General features: G+C 38.6%; 1 protein-coding gene across 1 annotated transcript; it reads left to right on the top strand.

The window, feature by feature from the left end:
• Window positions 1-7,272: 7,272 nt before the first annotated feature.
• IFNG (interferon gamma) lies at window positions 7,273-11,539 on the top strand (the record flags this gene model as incomplete). The annotated part of the gene is made up of 4 exons (XM_082665556.1): window positions 7,273-7,386; window positions 8,537-8,605; window positions 8,701-8,883; window positions 11,405-11,539. The coding sequence occupies 4 exons, from the start codon at window positions 7,273-7,275 to the stop codon at window positions 11,537-11,539; spliced, it is 501 nt and encodes a 166-aa protein (XP_082521682.1).
• Window positions 11,540-13,677: the final 2,138 nt, after the last annotated feature.

The raw sequence follows: 13,677 nt of genomic DNA, 5'->3' as shown, positions 1-13,677 counted from the left end.
TTATTTATTTTTGCTGTGTTGCATCTTCGTTTCCTTGCGAGGGCTTTCTCTAAGTTGTGGCAAGTGGGGGCCACTCTTCATCGCGGTGCGCGGGCCTCTCACTATCGCAGCCTCTCTTGTTGCAGAGCACAGGCTCCAGGCGCGCAGGCTCAGTAGTTGTGGCTCACGGGCCTAGCTGCTCCGCGGCATGTGGGATCCTCCCAGACCGGGGCTCGAACCTGTGTCCCCTGCATTAGCAGGCAGATTCTCAACCACTGTGCCACCAGGGAAGCCCCAGATGGAGCTTCTTGACTTACATGCGTTCTCATAGGGTAATACTTGAAACTAGTGTGCTTTTTTGAAGGATACATCAAATGTCAGTATATCTTTTCCTTTGGGCTGGGCAGTTTTTCAAGAGGAGAATCTTCTCGTCACCTGCCTGGGGGATGTAAGTCTAATAGAGTAAGCATTTTGGAAGCCTAGTGGTCTCACTGTTCAGTATGATGACTTTTAATTAAATCCTAATCTTATCAAGATACTTCACTTCTTCCTTGGCTGTGTTAGATATCTAGAACCTTGCTGAAAAACAAACTTTCAATCTTCAAACAAAGTGTGGCATGGGTAGTGGCCTGGCTGAATTAGCTAGAAGGGATCTAACTACATCTTATGTGTATGTATTTTCAAGGTTGTTCTATTTTCAATCTTACCTTGAGCTTCTTCTTTCAAAGGTGATTGATAGCCCAATTCTTGAATCTTCTTCAAATCTACCATGTGAACTGATTTTCAGATTGTTGAGTTCCTTTCAGCTTGTTGTGGTACTTGTCACAGAGAAATCTAAAGTTGAGGTCAGTTATCACTTGCTCATTCTCTTTCCATCTTTCATAACTTCATTGACATTTATCACCTACTGTTGTCTTATTCTCTTTCTCTTTGAGGCATTATAACCTTTTTATCTCTTTACGGGTTCTGAAAGAAAGTGGCGGTAACATATGTATTCCATCTCGCATGTTTCATGCTCTCAAAACCTATGACCTCGACCGTCGCTCCAGCAAGGGAGGAGAGAACTGGAAGGTTTCCCAGGGGCTTTACTTAGTCTTGGCCCAGAAGTGACACACATTACTTAGACTCCAACTAGACTGGCCAGAAAATGTCGCAAGATCCCATTTAACTGCAAGAGGCTGTGAAGTGTTTTATTCCATGTGCCAGGAAGTTGAGATCTGTGTATTGGAAGGCACTAGTTATGTTGACCACACAATTGAGCTCTTATTATATGTCAGGCATTGCATCACTGCACATATTAACCTAATTTATACTCATGTAGTCCTTTGAGACAGCTACTGTTTATATCACCTTTTTATGTATGAGAAAACTGAAGCACAGAGAAGTTAAGTATCTCACTTCAACTCAACAGTGTAGAGCAAAGTCATAACTGAATCCAAGAAGCCTGATTCCAGAGTCTTTGGACATAATCAGGCTACTTTTCTTCATATTTAATAAACACAGAAGTTTATTAAGGAATAATTTTGAGCTAGATACAGTATTAGAAAAAATATGAAAGAATTTGGGTCAAAATGCTAAGAGTATTTACCCATAGATAGTGAAGTCATAGATTATTTTTTCTTTTCTGTGCCCTTCTGGATAGTCTGATTTTTTATTTAAAAGCTCCTACATAATTTTATAACCTTTAAAAACAATTTCCATTTGAAAAACTAACAGATGGGAATTTGGCTCGAGTAGTTAATGAATTGGTGCAGGGATTAAGGACACAGTAATAATGACTTGTGAAACCCTGGCTTAGAAAAAAACCTTATTATTCATTGGATGTTTATGGTTTCAGAATTCTTCCTCCAGTTAACCTGGGGAAAATCTAAATCTGCCAGTCTGTTGTATGGAACTTTTACGATGGGAGATAGAACGGTTAATTCTCCTTTGGATGCACACGTTTTCAAAGCTTAGTGCCATTTCAGGGGCCACCCAGAGGGCAACTCGCTTTTTGACATCATTGCAAAAAGAAGCACGTGGCCCCGGAGTTAAGTACAAATGATGAACCTTACATTTGACCTTACAGATTCCATACATCTTTCAAGGCTCAATTAAAATTAAAAGCTCAAATTCAACTGAAATTAAAATTCAATCCATTCATGAAATTCCTCAACTTTTCTATCTTTCAGACAATTACAATTGACCCTCTATATTATTCATGGAAGTTGATTGAATGCACAGATGTGGAACCCGCACATACGGAGGGCCCACTGAACTATGCAACTTTATACAATGGACTTGAGCATCTGTGGATTTTAGTATCCACTAAGGTTCTGGAACCAGTCCCCTGTGATACCAAGGGACAACTGTATTTCTCTTTGAATTCCTAAACCTGTTGGACTCTCTATCTCACATAATATTAGTTCTCAGTAATATATTCCTTATAAATCACAGTCGTAGAAACATAGAATGTTAGAAATGGCAGGAAACAGTTCATTGGATCCAACTCTTCTTTTTAAGATGTTGAGATGTAAAGCATGGGGTAAAGGCTTTGCTCAAAATCCCACATACCAGTGGTAGATTCTAGGACCAGAATTTGGGACTCCTTCCTCTCAGGCCAGAGGTCTTTCCCCTATATTACTTCATGAATTGTCATTTTTCTTCTCTAATACTAATGTTCTTGGAGGAAGAGATCATAATTTTTACTTCTTTGTAATTTGTAAGAACTCATCTCGCTATGAGGCACAGCAACAAGTAAACCTTTGCCCCAAGGGGACAAATGGATAATGAAACACATAATGAATTGGTAGATTTCAGTGTTGAAAAGGATTCGGAGTCTACATCTAAACTTAGTAGGAAGGAACACCATGGCTAACTAGTGATGCCTGCCATGGGTATAGGAGGAGGGAATGCAATATATACGTCAGGTATGTGTTTTACTCTCTATGCAATAATCAGTCCTCTTCACCTATATGAACACCCTGGGAAGGATGTACATACGTGGAGAAAAAGGGAGAATATGGATACCTACCCAGTAATCAGAACAGTGGAATCAATCCTAGATACCAATGTGGAGACATATGCTCCTGCCAGATTGCCTCACTGTTAACTTCTTTGTAACCTCTAGGGCTATAGGCATGGAGTAGGTGCTCAACAAAGACTTACTAATTGAGTGATATTAGGATATAAACAAATATTTTCCCAACAAAACTGTCCCATCCTTCTTTAATAACCCTGTGTCAATCACAGTACTTAGCACTTAGTAGATGCTTTAAAACTCCTTGTGCATTAAAAATATGACCTTCAAAGCATGACATGAATCCCTAGATGAACAGTATACAATCCCATTTGCCACAAACTTGAAAACATTGTAGGCTGATATACTACATAAGTATAATGTCTTCTATATTCTTTGACTCAAGTCTCAAAGTTGCCCAGATGGCATGAAAGAAAAAGGGGGATTCAGAAAACTCTCCTCTAACATATGGGAGTTTTGAGTCAAATTTCGGGGAAAATCTGACTCCACGTGGATTTCCACTCTGTATATCATTTTATTCCGTAGGCTCAGCTTGCGTGCTGTCAGGAGTTCCCAGGGTCAAGGCAGCGTGGGGCACAGATCCAACATTGACTCATACTCGGTGGAAGAAACCTACCCCAAAGTCTGGATGTGATAATTTGGTTGTGAGCGCTAGGGATAGGACTGCTGACCACAGAGGAAAAAGGGCAACAAAGGTGTAAGTTTTGTCTTACGACTGCCTACTCAGCGAGGGCTGAGGATAGCATGAGATACGATCGAAAGTCTTGCTGACGCTTAATGCATAACCATCGCCAGTTTTCAGAAAGAAGTCTGGCTGAAGGGAAAAAAGAAAGTTTTCAGTCCCTTCGTTTTAGTAATTTGCTCACACTTTGGCTCCTGGTGGGTTTGAAAAACTTTTAAAGGATATCTTGGTGGTGAATGATTCTGCAGTCTCAGTGTTGGCTGAACCAACAAAGTGTGAAACCTCTAGTTTGCATGTGCAACAGAAGGTGTTTTACAGGCAGAAAAGAGAGAGAAACATCTTTTTTTGTAAACTTGACAAGACAGGAAAGGATCAAAGAATATACTATTGTAGTGACAACATTCTGAACCCCAAAATCATATGTTGAAAGATGAAAATCTCATAGGATGTGATTCAATTCCAGCCTGGGATGCAAGACCAGTTACAGAATTTGCAGGAACTGGTGCAAAATGAAAATGGGAGCCGCTTGTGTAAAAATTATTAGGAATTTCAACAAGGTAACAACAAAGCATGAAACCAAATGTGGGCTCCTCTAAGTGTGGGGTCCTGATAGACTGTACAGGTCTTATGTCCACGAAGTTGGGCCTGCTGGGATGTCTAACCAATAATTTCAAAACTTTTATTTGCAGTCTTACTATTTTTTAAGGAATTAAAGAGTGACTATTATCTCACAAATTCTACAGAAAAAAAAAAAGTCCCAGAATCAAAGCCTGATAGGATGTAATTACTTGAATTCACATATTTAACACAGTTATTGGTCCATACAGCAGTTTTGATGCCTATTGATTGGGGACAGGTAGATTAAGGAAAAGGTCTTGGCTCTAGACTGAGCTCTACATTGTCCAGTTGAATGAATTTAAGCACAGCAACTTGTTTTTTTCCTGGGTCTTGATTTACAAATCTAAAAAAAATGAGAGAACAGGCCATAGATAGTCTCTGTAATTCCCTAATTCTGTGCTGTGCTTGGCCATGCCATCAAGAGCTATTAGAGCTTGAATTTTAGCCATGTATTTACTAATTCTATACATCTGGCCATGTTGTAAACATATCCCTAATGTGTGTGTGTGTGTGTGTGTGTGTGTGTGTGTATATATATATACGTATGATTTTGAATAGGGATTTGCAATTTACAAACCCCCAGACAAAGTGTAATTCCCAATTATGGACCTCGCTATTCTTAACTCCTCACCCCCAACACCATATTCCAGTGGATAGATCAAGGGATGAGCAGAACAAATTTTTACTTCTTTCCAGAACGTTGGTAACATTCCTTACAGTAGCTTGGAGTTTGGTCATAGGTTTCCTGGATAGTATTGAGTGCCTGCACTTGTCTCAAGGCTTTGGAAAGGGTTTCTTGTCACAGTGTCACCCTGTAAGCACTTTATCTGGGCCGTCTTTTTCCTTGAGGAGCGACACAATAGAGCTTTGTGGGCAGCAGTGTAATTTGACACTCCTCACTTGCTTGATGTGAGGCTTTGGTCCCACAAACACTTTTTGATTTTGTTTATTCTTTGGGAAGATAACCCCTCAAACAGTTTTCAGGCCTTTTTCACATAAAATAATACATGGAATTGCCCCAGTAAGCAGGGGTTGGCTAAAGAGACATAGCATCAGGTTTCCAACATTAATCATGAACCCTCTTTAATTAAAAACGAGTTTCCTACAGGTTAGTTCTGATAGCATTGGGATTAGAACTTGAAGAAAATTAGCTTGAGGGAAGAGTAGGCCCTGAATTAAGCATTCAAGTTCACTTTTATTCAGTGCTGTCTATGGACAAATCTCCACGCTACAATGTTTTTAGGGAAGAAAACTGTGTTACGGAACAGAAACAATTTCTGATTCTAGGGAACTCAGTCCCTAAATTAGGAGAAGATACATAACTAACTCTAATATGAGATTGAGGGATCAAGACTCTAAGAAAAGTGTGAACCACTTTCCTAGACCTTTGTAGACAAGATGTGAGATTACTTTTCAGAAGGATCATTTTGAGAGAACTCATGCAGATAATGACTTTTAGGTAGGACTTGGATGGCTGGGTGCCACTCTGAGAGGCACAGATGTGGGAAATCAAGGAACAGCATGAGCAAAGGCTCAGGGTGTGTTTTTTTTAGGAATGACTAGTCATCCAATGTGCCTGAATAGGAATAGATCACTTTGAGTGCTTACTACATGATAGGCAAAATTCTTAGCACTATAAATTATCATCTGACAATTTTCAACTGAAGCCCGGAGAAGATACTAATATTAGGTTCACTTTGAAGATAAGGAAACCTAGCTACAGAAGAGTTAAGAAGCTTACTCAAAATCATATAGCTAGATAGCAGTGGAGACAGGATTCAAGTCTGCATTCATAACTGCAATACTGCTGTGTATACAGTACAGGTTGAAAGGCAAGGTGGGCTGGAATCAAATAGTGGAGGGTCTTCTGTGCCATCCCTAAGTGCTATATTTCATAAGTAAATTACTAAGAGAGGAGAAAAAACAATCCTATTTGTATCTGAAAGGAAAAAAAAAAGTTAAAAAAAAATCTATCATTAGTGATTATTTGGAACAATTTATCATCCAGAGCTCTGCTGTTCAATATGGTAGCCTCTTGCCACACATGGCTACTGAGCATTTGAATATGGTGAGTCCAAATTGAGATGCACCATAGGTATAAAATGCACACCAGATTTCTAGGATTTAGTATAACAAAAAGAATGTATAATATTTTATTAATATTTTTCTGTATTGATACATATTGAAATGGTATTTTGGATATATTGGTTTAAGTACAATATATTTAAAAATTATTTTTCCCTGTTTCTTTTTACCTTTAGTAATGGGGCTATTAGAAAATTGCCTTGCATTATATTTCTGTTGGGCATTGTTGGTCAGAGCAACATAAATTTGTGGTAGATATTATATTAACCATCTTTGATGAAGGGCTTCCTACCACACTGGTTTTCTAACCACATTCTTTTCCTTGATTTCTGGTCATTTGCAAGAAAAATTTTAAGAGGCACCCCCTTTGTAAAGGTTTGAGAGCCCCTAGAATTTCCTTTTTTACTTGCTTCCGACCACAAACGAATGATCAGTGTAATCTCTGGATGAGGAATCAACATTTTACAAGAGCAAAAGGAGGAGGTGCACAAAAATTTCCAATCCCTGGATGGTGTGAAGTGAAAGTGTTTTCAAAGTATCCCACAAGAATGGCACAGGTGGGCATGATGGGTCTGTCTCCTCGTCAAAAGACCCAAGGAGTTGAAAGGAAACTCTTAACTACAACACCAAAATGCCACAAAACCATAGTTATTAATACCAACTAACTAGCATCTCTATCTGTCACCATCTCATCTTAAAAAACTTGTGAAAATACGTAATCCTGACGAGACTTCAACTAGGTATAAATACCAGTAGCAAAAGGAGACACAGTACATTCTTCTGATCATCTGCAGATCAGCTATTAGAAAAGAGAGATCAGCTACGTCCTTGGGACCTGATCAACTTAATACAGGAGCTACAACTACTTCACCTAACTCTCTCCGGAACAATGAAATATACCAGTTATTTCTTAGCTTTTCAGCTATGCGTGATTTTGGGTTCTTCTGGCTCTTACTGCCAGGCCCCATTTTTTAAAGAAATACAAAACCTAAAGGAATATTTTGTAAGTATGACCTTTTAATAATGCTTGTGGTTGAAATGACTGATGTTTAATGTTAACTTGTAATGGTATCTATGATGGGCTCTCATCTCTAGCCCACAGTCATCTTGAGAAGACTTGGTGTTATTGTGGCTCCTGTTGGCTGGATGTGTTTTTCTGACTAAACGATCCAGATAATGCTTTAACTCTCTGCTCAATTTGCTATGGAGACTCAGTGGGGATTCATGAATCCTCCAAAAGATGGGCATAATACGGGTATAATTTAGAGCATCGCTAATTTTGTGATGAGAATCCATTTAATTATGATGTCAAGTAGTATGCATACTGAAAAAATGACTAGGTCTTTCTTTCTGATTTCTCAGGCTGCTATGATGGTGACAGTCAAAGGAAGGTCAAGATTAGCATTAACAATGGTCATTTGAAATAACTGATCAATTAAAGAAGATGAGGTCCTTAAAGCTTTGGCTTAAAAATAAAATCACTTACAGGTGTTTTTCTCCCAAAAGTGGTTTTCAAATTTTACTGTCCCATCCAGATTGTCTGTGAATTACTCTTGGAGTAGTCATTTGCTGAGATTTTTTTGTAGGAGTTTAATCTGCTTTCTATTTAAAAATTTTTTTCTTCATTTTATGAGTTTCTTAAAATTTTTACTTATGGTTAATTAAAATAGTTTTTTGCATTTTAAATATTTTATTATATGTCCAAAATTTAGCTACTATAATTACAGCTGGAGCTATCTTTTAAAGCTGACATAATATCTTATAGGAGGGCACAGGTAGAGGTTATAAAAACCTGTACCATAGCGGGGCAGTATTTTATAGTGAGATGGCTTTGCTGGGGTTTTTCACTAGACCTAAAAATACTTTCTGTCCCTTACTATAGTTATTTGGGACAACTGAAGTATCATCAGCCTTGTTGAGTTTATTTGTGAAGTTATATTAGTAAATAAGAAAGCTAAAATAGCATGATAGTCTTTGGCTGTATCCAACATGATAGCTTTTGAGAAAACATTGTTAGAACTAAACAGAGTGTTGAAAAGAAAATCAGTGAACACTGTCAGCATCCAAGTTCAATAAAACTTGAAGTACAGTTTTAGGGCAATTTATGGACTGATTGTAAGCCAATTTTTTCCTGTTTTGTTTTGTTTCCTCAGAATGCAAGTAACCCAGATGTAGCTGGTGGTGGGCCTCTTTTCTTAGAAATTTTGGAGAATTGGAAAGATGTAAGCTGAACATTTCCACTTGGCTAATTTTCCTATTGCTTATTTTCTGATGGATAAATTCACATCAATTTCTCTTTGTGCCTTTTTCTCCCAAGGAGAGTGACAAAAAAATAATTCAGAGCCAAATCGTCTCCTTCTACTTCAAACTCTTTGAAAACTTAAAAGGTAACCAGATCATTCAAAGGAGCATGGATATCATCAAGCAGGACATGTTTCAGAAGTTCTTAAATGGCAGCTCTGAGAAACTGGATGACTTCAAAAAGCTGATTCAAATTCCGGTGAGATGATCTTAATTCTTTTTTTTTTTTTTTTTTTGGTTTCATTGCAGAGGCTCTTGCAAAGCACTTCATTCCCAGAAAGTAGAAATTAGCTACTGGGTACAGTTGTTAAAGCTATGAAATGAACCTGTGGCCAAAACCCCTCTTTACCAATTCTGTTTGTGTTTTGGGTGACTTTGCAAAGTCAGTTATGCGAGTCACTTAAATTTGTGATTTGGGAAAATACTGGAATTATGTCTACAGCACAAAGATAGGTGAATGAACAAATCAGTGAGAAAGAAGTAGTGAAGAAGTGGGGGGAGTATTGAAAAGCAGTTCTCCCATTGCCCCTTGTTTGTGTGTTGGAAATTCTCTTGCTTTGAATAGGATGTTGCATGTCTTAATGGAAAGAGCAGTGGGAGGGCGGGGGGAGAAGTGGGAGGGTGGCTCCTAGCTCAGCCACCAAAGAAATGTGTGATCTCAGATGAATCACAGGCCTGGCTGGGGCTGTTTCCTCATCTTAAAAGGAGCCTGTTGGGTTCACTATAATTTCTATGGTCTCCTTTGCTCTAAAATTCTACAATGCCATGGACAGAAAATGAGAATGAGTTAGGAGAAAGGTATGGCCTTTGAGGAGACAAAGGCCCTCCTACAGCCAGACTCTGGTCAACCTCTCAGATTGTGCAGCCCAAGTAGAAGTGAGAGTGTTTGTTTTTAGAAAAGAAAATAGGTAGAATTTATACCTTATGAAGGAACTGTCCTATCAACTTTTGGATACTAGAACATCTTGGCTGGAGAAATCCTTAGGCTCCTCAGCTTTATCTTATCAAATTGCCTTGAGTCTTTAAAGTTATGGTTTCTAGAAGGTGAAAAATAACTTTGAAGCATAAAGACGTCACATTTTCCAAAATTTCATCTAAGAGACAAAGGCCTCCAGATTTTTTGGGGGGCGGGGGCGTTGGCTTTGGTATAAATAGGCTTGAATGAGAAGAGGAGGGGTCCCGTTATGACTTGTGCTCTCAGGATTTGTGCCCAGCTCTCCCTATAACTGGGTCTGCCTCTCAGCAATCTCACATAAGCTCCTAGGAACTGAAATAAGTGCTGCTCTTCAAGATTGCTCTAGTCTCCAGTATGTTCGATGGTATGAGAGTGGCTTGGAAAAATTATAAGACCATTACTACTTCCACTGGTAATGTTTTCCGGTGTTCAGCAGATATCCATTGGTTGCAGGCTAGAGAATGAAAAAGCACTTATTCCTAGCCCAGTGCTGCCTCTGGCTTGCTGTTCAGTCCTGGATGAGTCTCTTAGTTTCTTGGTGATGCTTTGAACACTGGAAAGTTCAATTTATCACTTGTAAACACACACCCGGTAGAAACTTTTCTATTCTGCTGTAACTGGGCCTTGAAAAAAAAACAACTGTTGGTCCCATCCTTCTGGAAGCTCCAAGCCTCCTGCTTCACAATGGGCAGTCCTGAGTGAGCTCTCAACCATTGTCTTTTTTTGCTCAATTGCGAACGTATTTACGGCATGTTATGCCTTTTAGTCCTGTAGCCTAGTCATTCTCCGAAATGCGGCAAGGTGGCTGCAGTGTTTCCAGCTTTAGAAAGACATCTAGTGGCAGAGCAAAGATGAAAGTAAATGGTCCTCATTTTATGAAGCATGACTTCACCTAAATGGTCCTATTGGGTAGAGTGAGAAAATAGTTCAATTTGCTGGAATGGAAGGCAGGGTACCGGGAAATTTGCTTTCATTCCTAATTTTAAGTGTTATATACCAGTAATTGATTATTGCCATGTAAATATGATCGGTGTTTATTTTTAATCCCATTATGGAAATGATGAGACTGACCTAATCTGGGGGAAATTAAAAATTAATGATTTTCATCTGACTTGGACTTGGTGTTTACAAAGTACTGAACCTATACCAGTGGTTTTCAAACTTTGGTGGTGCCTGAAGCACCTGGTGATGTTAGTAACTACACAATGGCCCAGGCCTAGTCTGAATTCATACACCTGGGTGTCTGAGTTCTTCATTAGGTCTCCAGGTTATTCTTCTATACAACAAAGGTGAGAGCCATTGGCTATAGTAACTCATTTGATACTTATAGCAAAGACTAAGTACAAAGTGATAGAAGTGGTAGAGAGCCTAGAGGTCGTCTAAACAATCTCCTCATCGTTCAGAGGAGAAAACAGAGATTTGGAGAGGTTAAGTGACTGAAGTCACATGTATTGTACACACAGAATTCAAACACACATTTTTTTGTCACTACTTCAGGGCTCTTTCTGCTATATAATTTTCAGAATTCTGTAGTGGTAAATTAAAGGATATGTAATGTGTCCCACCATGTTACAGCACAACTAGCAATTTAATTATAATTTTAGTCTTAATCACTGAAGAAACCAACATTACATATTAAGGTAATATATTGCTAGTGAAAATAATTTATTTTAAAGGAATACTTCTACTTTCTTGGACCATGACAGCAGAATATCTTAATGATTTGTATGCCTGAAATTAATTTTTCTGTTTTCTTTCCCAATAGGTAGATGATCTGCAGATCCAGCGCAAAGCCATAAGTGAACTCATCAGAGTGATGAAGGACCTGTCGCCAAGATCTAACCTCAGAAAGCGGAGGAGAAGTCAGAATCTGTTTCGAGGCCAGAGAGCGTCGAAATAATCCTGCCTGCAATATTTGAATTTTTAAATCTAAATCTATTTATTAATATTTAATATTTTACATTATTTATATGGGGAATATATATTTAGACTTATCAAAGTATTTATAATAGTAACTTTTATGTCATGAAAATGAGTATCTATTAATTTATGTGTTATTTATAATTCCTGTATCCAGTGACTATTTCACTTGACCCTTTTTTTTCTGACTCACTAGGCAAGTCTATGTGATTACAAGGCTTTATCTCAGGGACCAACTAGGCAGCTGACCTAAGCAAGACCCTGTGGGTTGTGCATTCATTTCACTTGATGATATAATGAATGCTGATAAATGAAATGATGCCATCCAGTTGCTGCCTATTTGAGACTATGCCTTCTGAGCCACCGCTATGATGGCATGTCAGACAGCACTTGAGTGTGTCAGGCGATATGACTTGTCCCGTGATAAAAACATAGCATCTCATCTCATCTCATGCCTGGTGCTTCAGAATATTGCTGACAATTGTGATTGTACCCAAATGGAAAGTAATATATTTGTTTATCAATATTTAATATATATGAATAAAGTATAATTTCATAACTATTTATGCTGTGTCAGAGTTTTTCTAAAGTGGGGACCAGAGTAAATGAACCATGGACTAATGAATTAGTATAAGGAGAGTCATTTTTAGCTGTGGAAATATTAGAGTTGGATTAAGACCCATTAAAATTGGTGTTTCTCTCTGCCGGCGATTTGTTGGTTTCCAGTGTTCCATTTGGTAGCTGTCTGAGTTCTCTCTCCAAAATATGGATGTAACTATGTAGCCATTTACTTCAGAGCTTCTTCTGTGGAAAGTGGTCCAAATTGTTTAGCTTGGCACACAAAGGTTTATTTCCCTTTCTCCCTCAACTCCCCATGGCATCCTTCATCTTTGTATCCCCTTTGTCCTCTGGCCACTTTGGGCAAACACCATTTGGTATGGAATAGTGAGTGGGAACTCTAGGGAGAGAGGCTTGGATTGGAATCTTGGTCCTGCCATTACAAGTAGTGTGACCCTCATATTCTCTAAGCTTCAGTTTCCTCATCTGATAAAGAATTGTGTGCCTTCCTCATAATATTGTGGTGAGAGTTTATTCTTTCACTCAAGAAATACTTACTGCAGCACCTACCATGTGCCTGGTGCTGTTCCAGGCACTTGAGATACATTTGTGAACGAAACAAACAAGGATCCCTGCCCTTGAGGAATTTAGAATTTAGCAAAGGGGAGACAGATAATAAACGAAATACATAATATGTTAGTAAATTGCCTGGTATGTTAGAAGGTGATTGGTGCTATGGGAAAAAGGTAAAAAGGAATGGGGGAACTGGGAAAACTACAGGTGGGACAAAGCAAATGGACTAGAGGTTTAAATGGAGTAATTATAATTGGCTTCATTGAGGAGATAACAATTGAGGAAGCACTTGTAAGAGCTAAGAGAGGATTCTAGGCAAAGGGAACATTTTTGCAAAGGCTCTAAAATGGAAACTTGCCTTGAATGGTAAAAGAAAAGCCAGCACTCCAGTGTGGTTGGAGCAAAATGAGTCAAGAACATCTCTAATTTTTTAGCTGAGCAACTAAAAAGATGAAGTTGTCATCACCTGAGATGGGGAAACTGGAGGTAGCAGGTTTTGGGTGAAAAACCAGAAATTCAATTTTAAAGGTTAAGTTTAAGGAGTCCATTAGATTTCAAAGTGGAGATGCTGAGTAGGCTATTGGGTATATCAGTCTGGCGCTGAGAGAGAACTCTGGACTGTTGATGTAAATTTAGGAGTTGAAGGTAGAGCAGGTATTTAAAGACCTAATACCAGCTGAACTTATGAAGGTCATGAGTTTATATAATGAAGAGAAGGAAAGCAAAGTATTGAGTCTTAAGGCACACTATCTTTAAGAGGCTGGGGAGAGACCAACTAAAGAGACTGAAAAGAAATGGCCAGTGAAATAAAAGGACAACCTAAAAAATGAGATGTCTTAAAAGCCAAGTGAAGAAAACATTTCAGGAATAAACTGTATTAAATGCAGTTAAGTCTGGTCAAATGAGGACTGAGAACTGAACACTGGATTTAGGAACATGGAAACCATTGCAGACCTTGGACAAGAGAAATTCAGTTGGAGGGTGGGG

Source organism: Grampus griseus (assembly GCF_964374135.1).
Source record: "Grampus griseus genome assembly, chromosome: 11".
NCBI lineage: Eukaryota > Metazoa > Chordata > Mammalia > Artiodactyla > Delphinidae > Grampus > Grampus griseus.
The sequence above is the reverse complement of the archived record's forward strand: the minus strand, read 5'-3'. Positions and strand labels throughout refer to the sequence as shown.